General features: G+C 42.5%; 1 protein-coding gene across 1 annotated transcript; it reads left to right on the top strand.

Moving 5' to 3' along the window:
* Positions 1 to 1,434: 1,434 nt before the first annotated feature.
* On the top strand, positions 1,435 to 12,507 carry ALDH8A1 (aldehyde dehydrogenase 8 family member A1). The gene is made up of 7 exons (XM_009508081.2): positions 1,435 to 1,677; positions 5,753 to 5,900; positions 6,284 to 6,439; positions 7,651 to 7,800; positions 8,441 to 8,697; positions 9,526 to 9,687; positions 11,131 to 12,507. Exons 1-7 carry the CDS (start codon positions 1,537 to 1,539, stop codon positions 11,581 to 11,583), a joined length of 1,467 nt encoding a protein of 488 aa, XP_009506376.2. The 5' UTR covers positions 1,435 to 1,536; the 3' UTR covers positions 11,584 to 12,507.
* Positions 12,508 to 13,101: the final 594 nt, after the last annotated feature.

Consider the following 13,101-nt stretch of genomic DNA (forward strand, 5'->3'; position numbering starts at 1 on the left):
ATGGCCACAAGGGCATGTTGCTGGCTCATGGTCACCTTGCTGTCCACCAGCACTCCCAGGTCCTTCTCAGCAGAGCCACTTTCCAGCAGGCCAACCCCCAGCCTGTACTGGTGCCTGGGATTGTTCCTCCCCAGGTGCAGGACCTTACGTTTGCTTCTGCTGAATTTCATGAGGTTCCCCTCGACCCAGCTCTCCAGCCTGTCCCTGGACAGGCTCGTTGGATGGCAGCACACCTTTCTGGTGTATCAGGCACTCTTCCCAGCTTGGTATCATCAGCAAAATTCCTGAGGGTACACTCTGTCCCTTCATCCAGGTCATTGATGAATATGTTGAACAGGACTGGACCCAGAACAGACCCCTGGGGAACACCGCTAGTTACGGGCCTCCAACCAGACTGTGCTGTTGATCACGACCCTCTGAGCTCTGTCATTCTCCACCTCACTGCCCACTCATCTAACCCACACTCCCTAAGCTTACCTATGAGGATGTTACGGGGGACAGTGGCATATTGATCATCATATTGATGATGACAAAGCAGTGAACATGAGCTGTAAATATGCTAGTCCAAGTGTCTTTTCTCTCTGTCTACTGGACAGAGAGCAGGTCCCTGGCTAGGTGTTTCAGTCTTGAATTATTTTGTATTGTTGTTGCAAAATGTCTTCAGACTGTAGCTTGAAAAACTGGTATAAGGAGAAATTTCCCTGTCAAACCATTCTTTTCCTCCCCTTCTTCAGTACTTACCCTACCTGGAGTGCTGCGTCCAGCTCTGGAGCCCTCAGCACAGGAAAGACATGGATCTGTTGGAGCAGGTCCAGAGGAGGCCACAAAAATGATCCGAGGGCTGGAGCATCTCTCCTATGAGGACAGGCTGAGAGAGTTGGGGTTATTCAGCCTGGAGAAGAGAAGGCTTCAGGGAGATCTTGTTGTGGCCTCTCAGCACTTAAATGGGGCTTATAAGAAAGGTGGGGACAAACTTTTTAGCAGGGTTTGCTGCAATAGGACATGGGGTAACGGTTTTAAACTGAAAGATGGTAGATTCAGACTAGATATAAGGAAGAATTTTTTTGCAATGAGGGTGGTGAAACACTGGCACAGGTTGCCCAGAGAGGTGGTAGATGCCCCATCCCTGGAAACATTTAAGGTCAGGTAGGACAGAGCTCTGAGCAACCTGATCTAGCTGAAGAAGTCCCTGCTCACTGCAGGGGGTTTGGACTAGATGGCCTCTAAATGTCCCTTCCAACCTAAACCATCCTATGATTCTACAGGCAGAGGGGAGCTGTTTTTGAACAACTAAGCTAATTCAACTCCTGCTTCAACTCCTAGAAAGGAACCAAGTGTTACAGAAATGGTAGGTTTTTCCCCCTTCCCTCTTTTCTGCTGTTGTTTCCAGGGTTCATTCCCACTCATGAGTGAGTGGTGCAGGGAAGACGGAGAGAGGGGGAGGAGTTCAGAGTCTCTCTGCAAATACATACAAACCTACTAATCTAAACTGATGCCCTTGTAGAAAAAAAAAAACACAGATGAAGCAAGCAGCTAATGATGGCTCACTCAAAGGCTCTCTTAGTGCTGGAAAACTTCATAGGTGGCAAATTTGTTCCTTGTTCCTCCTACATAGACTCCTATAATCCATCTACTGGAGATGTCTACTGCAGGGTGCCAGACAGTGGCAAAGAAGAGGTGAGTACTATTCAAATGTATAAAGAAGTGTAAACATTAAATGCACGTAACTTATTTTGAGTGGAGGAGGCTGAGGGTGAGAGAACAGAAAAATGCTGAAGACTAATGCTTAAATGAGTAGGTTCTTGATTGTATTCTAGCACTGTGTGATCTATTACTGCAGCAGCCAATACTGTCATTTTTTTACATTTTGCTGTTAGAAAGTTACAGGCTGTATCTTAGGCTGGTGTAAATCAACAAAGTAACTTCAGTGGAGCTCCTTCAGCTCACGTGGGAGGTATCTTGTACATAAATTCACAATAACGCTCAGACTGGCTGTAAGTACAAACAATCTGTAAGAGAGAAAAGGGTTTATTGATCTCTTCTGTGAAAAAACTTAAACGCAATGTATACAACTAAATGTGTTCTCCCTTCGTGTCTTGATGGTTTGCAGTTGTCCTTTAAAAGGATTTTTGGTTTGCTGACTCTTCCCTGAAAATGGTAAAAAGCTTATAGACCTCTCTGGTTTTGGTATTAGCAGTCGGGTATTAAGTGGAGGTGATGAAGTGGCTGCAATGAGTGTGTGTTTCCTTATAACGTAGCCTGTCATCTGCATCAGTGTAATGTTTCCAAGTCCTGTGGTCTCTAATGGGATGAATGTTTCCTGGTACCTTATACATGTTTACCTGTGGATGGGCAATGTGACATTTATCTGGGGAGCTGCAGTTTCATTGATGCTACTTTATAAGGGACCTACAAGTGTGTATCCAACATAGTGTTTCAGATTTACAGCTGAAAAATCTTGGGTAGTGCAAAGGGCTTGAAAAATATTGACAAGCAGCGTATAGTATTTTAAAAACATTTTTTAAAACAAAGTGTTACTGTGTGTAGTTGTTCCCTTCACTTGCGTTTCAGTCCTACTGACGTCTTTTCTCTTCAGTTCTCTCAGCAGAAACCTTTGCACTGTAATTTCAACTAGGTAAATATTTGCTAGATGCTCATGACCAAGGGTTGAAGAGTAACAGGTTGGGTTTGCTAGAATACATCTGTGTAAGTTCATTCCAACCCTAATTATGCCTGAAAAGACTTCTCTTTGATGTGCAGGTGCAAATCTTCCTGTTGATTCATTTGCAAAATCATTAAAACAAGAGAGATGTGAGAATGCCAGAACAACCTAACAGAAGTAGGCTGCGGATCATTCTGGAGATGTAGTTCAAATATATTAAAGGCAATGGCTTTTCTCTTTCATCTTTCTGAGTTAGTGGTTGTGCGTAGCAGCAGGAACTGTAAAGTTGGAGACTGCCTTATTCCTGCTGTTAGACAACTATACAAGAAGGTCTGGCTCTGCAGAACTGGCATATCTGCTGGTGACTGATGGAATATGCTGCAGGGGAAAATGCAATCACATACTACTTAAAGGGTATCTAGAGATATCAAAATAAGTGTCTAGACCCAGGTTCAACAAAGAACTCGGGATGCTGGTTTCTAGCAAGGGTCAATGTCCAGTTGGATTTTTTTCTTGGTTAATTTTAGTAGAAGGTTAGAAGGCAGAACACAGACAGAGAGTGAATCTGTTGCTGACCCTGGAATTTAACACCAGGTCAGCTGCAGTGGCCATTTCAGCCAGTTTCGCTCAAAAACACTGCATGTTCTTTTCTTTTCAGAGGTTAATTTGTCCCCCAGCTAGATGTTTTAAATTCCAGATAGGTGCCCTGGATCTCCAAAAGACAGGCTGGTGAGGGCAAATTAGTCCTGGCAAATATTTCCTTAAAATCTCTCTTTAAAGAACCTTGCTTCTGTGCATCATCCCCTGAGAAAGCAAACATCATGTCCTGAGGGTAGTTTTCAGAATTTTGGTATCAACCTTTTACAATAGGCCTGGATTGTGTGTTCTTTCTCTGTGTCTGTATTGTGCTGAAGCAGAAAGCAGAAGGAAGCGTTTCAGACACATGAGTTCATAGCTGAACTCTTATGCATGTTTTCTTCATGGCTCAACTTTCTTTGCTCCTTTTTGCTAGTCAAACTAAGTAACTGTTTAACCTTTGTATGCTCTCTTACTTTTGCTGTACAAATCTCTCCTTTTTTTCCTCTTGCCTTCTTTTTAGATTAATCTACTGCCACTTCATTCCTTCCTTTGCTAATTTTCTCTTCTGCTTTCTGTGAAAATGCAACATCTTCTTCCTTCTTCTAAACCCACTGGAGGGTTAAAAATGCAGATAGCCTTAACTTCACATCAGCACGCAGCACCTGCTGGAAAAGGCCACAGAGGAGAGGACAGATGAGAAGCAGCACCACAATGGCACCTAATGACGGGAGGGTGGAAGAACAAGTTAATTAGTAAAGGTGGTATGGTTTCAGAGGGTGAACCTTTTCAGGGTAGCATGTCATCCACACCTGACTCACTCAAGAAGCTGCAGTTCCCCTTTCCCAGGCCTGCTTTGGCCCTGCTCCAGTTGTTTGGTGGCTGGCAGCCTGCCGCCTCGGCACCTGAGCAGTAGGTTGTCGAACTACGGTTGCAAGAGTCTAGGTTTCTGACTTTGGCCAGTGATCCATGTGACCTTGTACGAGCTGGTTTATTTCCCATCTTGGCCTCTGTACCAGTATCGTTCTGGCTCTCAAACTCTGGTCCTTATTTTTAGGGAGACCATAAATTCTAATGTGCACGGGGAGGAAGGTTTTTCACTTGTTTGAACTTTTGTGCCTAATTAGTAAAATATCACTGGAATGTCTATAAATTATTTTGTGATGTTTTTTATAACACCCGTCACAATCTGAAGGAACGAATTTGGATCTCGGGTTTGTGGAATTGGAGAAAAGGAGCCTTCAATGACTGCACGGGAACCAGCACTATGGCAACATTAGGAGAGGTCAGAATGATCTGATTAGTATTATATCAGCATCATCCTAGTTATTGAATTTGGCAGATTTCCAAAAGCTGAAGAAATTTATGAGCAAAAGTTTTGGGAAACCATCTAAGACAGCTTTGGCTAAAAGCCCACTTTGATGCATATATTAGACATTGGAAGCAATAAAGAAGAGGCTACATAGGATGCAAAAATTGGGAAATAGGGTAGTTAATTAAAGTATGGAAGAATGTTGGTAACAGTCTCTAGTAATCCAAGAGACTGGTAAACATAAAGAAGGAACTCCTTATAAATCAATATATGCAGGTAACTTGCATTTAAGATCCCAGAGGAAATGATTGATGGGAGAGGGAGCTTTCTGGTGAATTTTAATCCTTTGAAGCCTTGTCTGCTTTAGAAAAGTGCTGGTAATCTGCCACTATTCGAAAAGGTCAGGCTGAAGGACCATGCAGAGTTATGTACATCTCAGGCAAAATACTGACAAGACTGGTGTGCATCTATATAAATGCATGTAACGATCTTTCATCTCTGTAGACTTCATTACATGTTTGATGAGAGAAATGACTAAACCCGAAGAGTTTAGAAAGGAGCTTTTTTTCTGTGAGGGCATTAATGAGTTTCTAGCTGTAATCAGGTAAGATTAAAGAATTTCTCTGAGTGTCCATTCTGTAAATATGTTCTTAGTCCTTGCTTGAACCAGCCAGGGGAAAGGGAAGAGGAAGTAACAGGGTAGCAGGGCATACGGTCTGTTCCTTCCCCAGTCCCTTACCTTCATCATTGCTTGGTGTGCCTGAACCCCCATGTTGCAAGGACGGTGGATATTTAGACTGAGGCTGCATTTGCTCTGTGAGATTCTTGCACTTTCCCCCATGAGAAACAAGATTCTGCATGGTTTCAGCCAGTGGCACTTGCTGGTGCCAGTTGACCAGTCTGGTGTTTCCTCTAGGCCTGGAGGCTTGCCCACAAGTTGCTGGATTTTAGAGAAAAGTAAGTTACAGTGACAGTTTCTTTTCTAGATACTCCATTTCAATAGTACTTGTTGAGTTATGGGATAGTGTCCTGAGGAGCTGAAAAATAGAGAAGCTATCAATAGTCACAACTCTGAAGAGATGGAGTCTTCCCAGAAATGTGGTCTGGATTATTAATCTCTCAAATATGAATTCATTTGCTGATTGTTTGATAATCTTTCTAAGGCTTTTCATTAACATTCACCATCCATCTCGGTTTTTTAGGTGGAAGCTGCTGTCAAAGCTGCCAAAAATGCCTTCCCAGTTTGGTCCTCAAAAAGTCCATTGGAAAGATCTCAGATCCTGAACAAATTGGCAGACCTGATTGAACAAGACCTGGAAACATTTGCACAAGCAGAGTCAAAGGATCAGGGTAAAAATTGGAACTGCTGATCTCAGATATAGTATGTCTTGTTGAATATTGAAATGGACGATATGGTACAAATTTTTAGTATGGTATGAACTGTTGGAACAGATTGGAGTTGATGTGCATGAACTTTGCAGAAATTGCTGATTTTGGATTCCTGGGGCATTCTTGCTTTTCAGAATTGCTGACTTTGACTTCAGTTGTTAGATATATGGAATGCAGTACTACAGGGGAGCCGTTGTCATTGACTATGGTTGCACTATGCCAGGGATTGCTTGGGCTCAGGACAAAGACATTTCCCTAAAAACATGCAAATTATCTTTCAGAGGAGGGTTTAAAGCACTGTTTCTGCCCATGATAACACAGCAGTGTGCTTGGTTTTGTTTCAGGAAAAACTATTACATTTGCTAGAACAGTGGACATCCCTCGGGCCGTGTACAACTTCCGATTCTTTGCCTCTTCCATACTTCATCACACGACAGAGTGCACCGAGATGGCAACCATGGGCTGCGTGCATTACACCTCGAGGGCACCTGTGGGAGTTGGTATGGTGCTCCAGAAACACTGAAAAGTTTGGCAGAGTGTCTGCCTCAGCAGTGGCTCAACAAAGGAAGAGGATTTTTCAAAAGCATTTATTGTCTCTGGATCATGTGCTAAACACAGCCAGTCCGCTAAACCCTGACGAAGTTTATGTCAAATCAGTTATCACAGAATCATAGAATGGTTTGGGTTGGAAGGGACCTTAAAGGTCATCTAGTTCAAACCCCCCTGCCGTGGGCAGGGACACCTTCCACTAGACCCAGTTGCTCAAAGGCCTGTCTAACGTGGCTTTGAAGTTATGCAACTTCATGGTAAAAAGAGTGCTTACATGCCTTAAAAATAATGTATTTTAACCTGGTAGCTCTCACCCTCAAAATCTTTCTTGTGTGTTTTGTACGTGTGTGTCTGTGTGGGTAAGTATTACTGCTGTGGATCAGTGAGATGCTCAGAAACAATGAGCTGCTGTTCCTGTGGGGAGAGCTGGATCCTCCTCGCCTTTGGTGGAGCAGTAGTTGCCTGCAAGGTGACATTTCAGCCTGTGACTGGAATGCACACGGGTGGCTAAGCAGCTTTTAGCTGGGAAATTGCTGAATTCAGCCGCTAGGTGCTGCTAATACTTCAGAAATAAAGTGGCTGTGCTGCACTGACAAGTAATAGAAGCCATAAAAATTCCATTATAGGGTGTTTTATCTAAATATATATGAATGTTCCACATTCGCAGTTGAATTATTTAAAAAATAAAATTAGCTAACCTAGAGGACCTATTTAAAAGTTTTTGCGGGCAGTGGAGAACACGAATACTTCTGGTAAATTTTTTCTCATAAGGAAAAATCACACACTGTATCTGCTCCATCAAACAGCGAGAAATCCTACGGCTTTTGTGAGCAATCACACCAAACAGTTACAGATTGTTTTTCACTATTTCCTATAAATATGTAAGGTGGAAGTATTCCCAGAGGAAATTACTGGAAAAATACAAGATTCTGCCCCGAAGAAGCAGCAAAACTTATTCAGAGAGTTTGACTGATCACCTTTAGGATCATTTGCACAAATCTTTTAAAATTATCTGCCTCTGAGAAATGTTTCTAGCTGCAAATTTGTTGTACAATTGTCTGGAAATAAAAGCCATAGCCAAATTCCCTTCATAAATCTGATTTGGTGTGTAACTTCTCGACCAGCAGACCAAACTCCTCTCTTTTGTGGTTTTGCTTTGTAGCTGGTTTAATCAGTCCCTGGAATTTGCCACTATATTTGTTGACCTGGAAAATAGCTCCTGCCATTGCATGTGGAAATACTGTGGTTGCCAAGCCAAGTGAGATGACATCTGTCACGGCTTGGATGATGTGCAAGCTCTTGGAGAAAGCAGGTAAGTCCCATAACATGCTAGGGAGGGGGAATGGGGTGGGAATGCTTGCCTGTGCACCATTTTTTTTTGTTGCAGAAATCAGAACGTGCTCAAAGAATTTGGGAAAGACTGTTTGCTGTAGCTCAATGCTGCACTGTAGAACAAAAAGCTCTCCCTGCTCTCGTACTATCCCTTCTCCCCACCTCAGCTATTGCCCCATTTTTCCCACTATCTTCTCATGAAAAGTCTTCCTGTGCCTCCTTTCCCACTCCTGCACTCCACTTAAGGGAGTCCTAAGTCTGTGGTGCCAGCAGAGGAACCATGAGGGTGTAAGAGAGTGCAAATCAGCTGTCGGTGTCTTTGTTGTGGATGTATTTGGTGCACTATTAAGAAAAACCGGAGGGCAACTGCTTCTTCCCTGAATGACTGAAAACTGGATGTTAGGCAAGCTTGACTGATCAGTGGAATTGGTTTTATCTTTTAACTGATGGCCCCCAGAGTTGTTTAACATCATGCATTTCAGCTACTATGTAAGTTGAGGGTCAGTCTTTGTACCTTAAAGCTACTGGTAATTTTCTAACTTCAGAGGCAAAACACAGTGAAGTGAAACCCGCAGAGCAAGGGAAAGGGTACGATGACTGTGTGCATTTCCTCCCATCAGGAGTGCCCCACGGGGTGGTGAATGTGGTGTTTGGAACAGGCACCAAGGCAGGAGAAGCCCTTGTCTGCCATCCTGACGTGCCTCTGATCTCCTTCACGGGAAGCACACTGACGGCCCAGCGGATCATGGAGAAAAGTGCTCCACACTGCAAACGGCTCTCGATGGAACTGGGAGGCAAAAACCCTGCGATCGTCTTTGATGACGCTGACTTGACCCAATGCATCCCCACAACCTTGAGGTCCAGCTTCGCCAACCAGGTGCCTCCCGCCTCTGTAGCCTATAAACCCTGCCTGCAGCAGGAGGTGTGCCTGTGTCTGAGAGTGTGTGCGTGCACACGTGCACGTACCTTTGGATCCCAATCCTAAATTGTCAAGGTCTGTTTCAAGATTCTATGTTGTAGTCAACTGCAAATCGAAAAATATGAAAAAAATTTCATTATTCCACAAGCAGGGAAACAATAATAAAAGGCTCTTCCTAGTACTCTCCCATCAGAAAATAGTAAGGTCTCATTAAATGACACCTCAAAAAATATATATATATTGCTTATCCTTCCAGAAAGCAGCTGTTTCAAATCCCACGCTGCAAGTAAGTGGGAAGCTTGCTGATTTGCTGGAATTAAATTAGGAGTCTCCCCGCTCCAAATTCTATCAACGTTCCTCTTCCCTCATCATCACCCTGAGGAGAGATTACTAAAGCTGTGAAACTGTATCAGGGCAAATGTTCAGAAAAATAGCTTGGTATCAGAAAGGGATTATCAGGAAATCAAGACAGAGATCATTCAGAATTGGAAATCACATTTCCTATGAAGAATGTTGGAGAAGACAACATGTAATCAATGAAAAATCAAATTTGTTTGCATTAGTGAGTGACTGTACAGTCCTGTTATTGCCGTTTTGCCTTTTTCTTCTCTTTTCCTTTTTTAATCTGGGAAAGATCCTATTCTGCAGTGTTGGTGAATGTAGTTTGCAATCCTGAGGATGCAGGGACACAGGTCTCAGTCTGGGATGTGGCTCTTATTGCTCATCAATCATACAATGTAATATGAACTAATATTGTTATTTTTCCTGTCTGTTTCTTTTTGGTAGGGTGAAATCTGTCTCTGCACCTCCAGGATCTTTGTTCAGAGGGGCATATACAGTGAGTTTTTGAAGAGGTTTGTGGCAGAAGCTAAGAAGTGGAAGGTTGGGAACCCCTCAGATCCTACAGTCAACATGGGAGCACTGATAAGTAAAGAGCATCTAGAAAAGGTGATGTTACATGGAGTATACATGATCTCATCTCATCTGCTAGAGGGATATGAAAGGTGATTTCAGAGGTTTATGGAAAGGACCATGTCCTCTCCAAGATTAGCTCTGAGGGATGATGATTTAAAGCCGTTATAAAGTATCTTTTTGCTAAGGTTTTTGTTGCCTGTGGCCTGGGATCATGTGAGAACTCCAGAAAAATCAGCTCCATGGGGAAAATAATTTAAAATGGCAACCAGTAGTTTTTTCCCATTTGAAGTGAAATAATTTAAAATGTGTAAATCAAAATCCTGAATTTATACTAACCAATCTTAGAGTTCAACAACGTTTTCATGGATTTTAATGTTGCATTTGCTGAGATCACTTGTTTGCCTAATAAGGTAGCTAACAAGGTAAAAGTTTTATTTTTATATCACTCTTTGGTAAATTCTGGGGAGTATAAGACACAGTTTCCTAGGACCGCCTGCAGTAATTTGGAATTGCATATGTATAGAGGGAAGCTGAGATGGTGCACAGTTAAACATAGTCTGCTTTAGTGGCTTATATAAAATGAATTTTTATGGTGTCAGACAGACATCAGGAGAGCAGATGCTCACATCCCTGAACTATCTGACACAATGAGCATAAGCAAGATGCAGATGGAAAACCGCAGAGTGAGAGAGAAGGCCAAACCTTTGTCATGCTTCCTGACACCTCAGCAGGTTCTCCAGACCTGTTCAGAAGCAGAGTGGCAGAGACACCCACTTCCCGAGGTCCTCAGTCTGTGGTAACACAGAGGACTTCCAAGTCTAACCTACCAATGTGGTGTATCTCTGTGGTGTTTCTATAGGGAGAGAAACCAGGCAACCATTTCAGAACTGCAGAAATAGATCAATAGCAGGTCCTATGTGTCCAAGGTATATATGATAGCAGCAGCCATGGAAACAGCTTTATTTATTGATGAGATTTTCTACAGCATTCATGGCTTCATTGTCCTAGTGGCATGTAAACACTTAGCAAGCCTACCTGTGAGGTAGGAAAATATTGCTGATCCCTATGAGTAATTGAGTGAACCATGGCATGGAATATGTGGCATGGAACCGCAGCGTGGAGTACTGTCTGAGCTCCTGGAAGAAGAGAGGGAGGCCCTGGGACCACTTGTGTTTTCACCAGAGTCCCTACCCTTTTGAGAATACTTAGCAAGAAGGGCCAGCAGTGTTGCCTGCTAGCCTAGTAAATGTTTGGAGAGAAAGAAAGGTTGTTTTACAGCAAGAAATACCCAGACTTACTTTTACAAGAACTTAACAACAAAATCTAGAGAATGACCTCTGTTGTTAGGAGGGAAGTAAAGGCAGAGTGATCCAGTTGGAGATATTCAGGGGCTCCTGTTGATGTGCCCAGGCTGGAGAGGTGGACCCTCAGGACTTGGTGTCCTTTAGCAGTGATTTTTTCCTGATGTTTCCCCAGGTAAGGAGCTATGTGAAGAAAGCCCAAGCTGAAGGAGCCAGAGTCCTCTGTGGAGAGGGAGTGGATTTCTTGGCTCTCCCAACTGGCAACCAGAAAGGCTATTTCATGTTGCCCACAGTTATTGCTGAAGTCAAGGATGAATCTTGTTGCATGCAAGAAGAGATCTTTGGTCCTGTGACATGTGTGGTAGCATTTGATACAGAAGAGGAAGTAATCGAAAGAGCCAATGGTGTGAAATATGGCTTGGCAGCCACTGTGTGGTCCAGCAATGTGGGACGCGTTCATCGGGTGGCACAAAGACTGCAGTCTGGATTGGTATGGACCAACTGCTGGCTTGTTAGAGATCTGAACTTGCCATTTGGTGGAATGAAAGCCTCAGGCATAGGAAGGGAGGGAGCAAAGGATTCCTACGAGTTCTTCACTGAGGTCAAAACCATCACAATAAAGCACTGACGTATGTTAACAAAAGCGATTTAGGGTAAAATAAATTATGGTGATTTGTTTCTGTAAATGGCTTTCTGGAACACAGGCTGCTGTTGTGGCCATCTTTTTCTTGAGCTTTGGTCCAGTAATATCAAAGACAGCTGAAAATAATCATCCCAAATGCTAATGTTGAATTCAGCCTTTCATGTTAAATGAGAAGATCAGTGGGGACTACACAGTCAACCTGGACTAAGCCAGATGACTTGCTTATCTTATGGATCCTAAAGCTTTTTGAGTATTCCTGTCTCAAAAATATCTCCCAGGCAGATTGGAGAAAGGATGATATATGACTGTACCTGTGGTTGGTGAATTACCTTGATGGACAAAGTGGCAAGCGTGTTGTGAGGGTGATATTGTCATGGGGATCAGCCCATTTCTACTATAAGCAGTATGTTCCACGTACCAATCCATATTGCGCTTCACTGATACCAGATAAGGACTAATGCTACAGCACACTGAATGCCTAAGGCAGCACCTTTAATCTGTTAGGTGGTATTAAGCCATGGGGTCATGAAATTCTTATGAAACACAGAGACAATAAATGTTTTAATTATAACCTGTTTTATGGTATGCAGCTGAATCATCCTAAGACTTGTTCTGTAACTATTTTGAAATTACAGCCTTTTGTCACTTCTAGGCCTCAGTGACGGTGTTTTTCATATCCCTACACAAAGATTTGGCTATATCACAGACAGCATCATTCTTCATTGATAAAGACTGGGAGTGACTTCTAAGAGAACAAACTGCTGGAAAGGTTTGTCACCAAAATGTAAAACCACTGGCAACTTTCCCTCATTCATTTACAGAGCTTTTTATTTTATCAGGTATCTCACAATCTTGTTCGCATTCCACAAAAAGAGAAACAAAGTTGGATACACATTTCCCGCCCCTTGAGATGGCTACATTACTATTGCATTTTTACAGCAGCCCTTCATGATTTGTTTTTCAAGTTTTGAGCTGAATTTCACAATGAACAGAACTGTGTGGAGTTTCATAAATGCCTGTATTCTGAGAAGAGCTAATGAGTAATTGGGATATTTTTTCAGAGCTGCTGGGGGGAAAAAAGGCACCTCTAAAATACAAAAAACTGATGAAAAATTATTACTGATGAGACGTGAAAGAATGGAGTAGCAAATTGCTCAGCTGCTCATCTGTACACCGAAAAGAAAATACAGAGAGAGATTTGGGGTTAATAGAAAATGCAATTTTATTTGTTGTACAGTTTATAACCTTTTTAGAGGTGTTGAGGTATGATATGCAGGGCTGAAATACCTTGTAAAACTGATCTAGACGGTCTAGAGGAGTCTCTAGGCCTTGACTACTAATCCATACCTTTATTTTTTATATTAAGGTTAAGATAGGTTTTTTGCATAGTGTACCTTTCAAGAGTACATTTTCCAGAGAGGATTTATTTTTCCTTTCCAGAGTTTGGCCAAGCCTAATACTGGGATTTGCACTTTTCTTAGTAAAAATAAAAATGCCAACAGC

Source organism: Phalacrocorax carbo, chromosome 3 (genome assembly GCF_963921805.1).
Source record: "Phalacrocorax carbo chromosome 3, bPhaCar2.1, whole genome shotgun sequence".
Taxonomy (NCBI): domain Eukaryota; kingdom Metazoa; phylum Chordata; class Aves; order Suliformes; family Phalacrocoracidae; genus Phalacrocorax; species Phalacrocorax carbo.

What these genes read in the sequence shown, in the direction of transcription:
- ALDH8A1 (XM_009508081.2), top strand. Translation starts at nt 1,537, where the DNA reads ATGATGGCTCACTCAAAGGCTCTCTTAGTGCTGGAAAACTTCATAGGT. An exon ending in GAGGGCACCTGTGGGAGTTG is followed by an intron (nt 6,440 to 7,650) that starts GTATGGTGCTCC and finishes TTTGCTTTGTAG; the next exon opens with CTGGTTTAATCAGTCCCTGG. An exon ending in GTAAAGAGCATCTAGAAAAG is followed by an intron (nt 9,688 to 11,130) that starts GTGATGTTACAT and finishes ATGTTTCCCCAG; the next exon opens with GTAAGGAGCTATGTGAAGAA.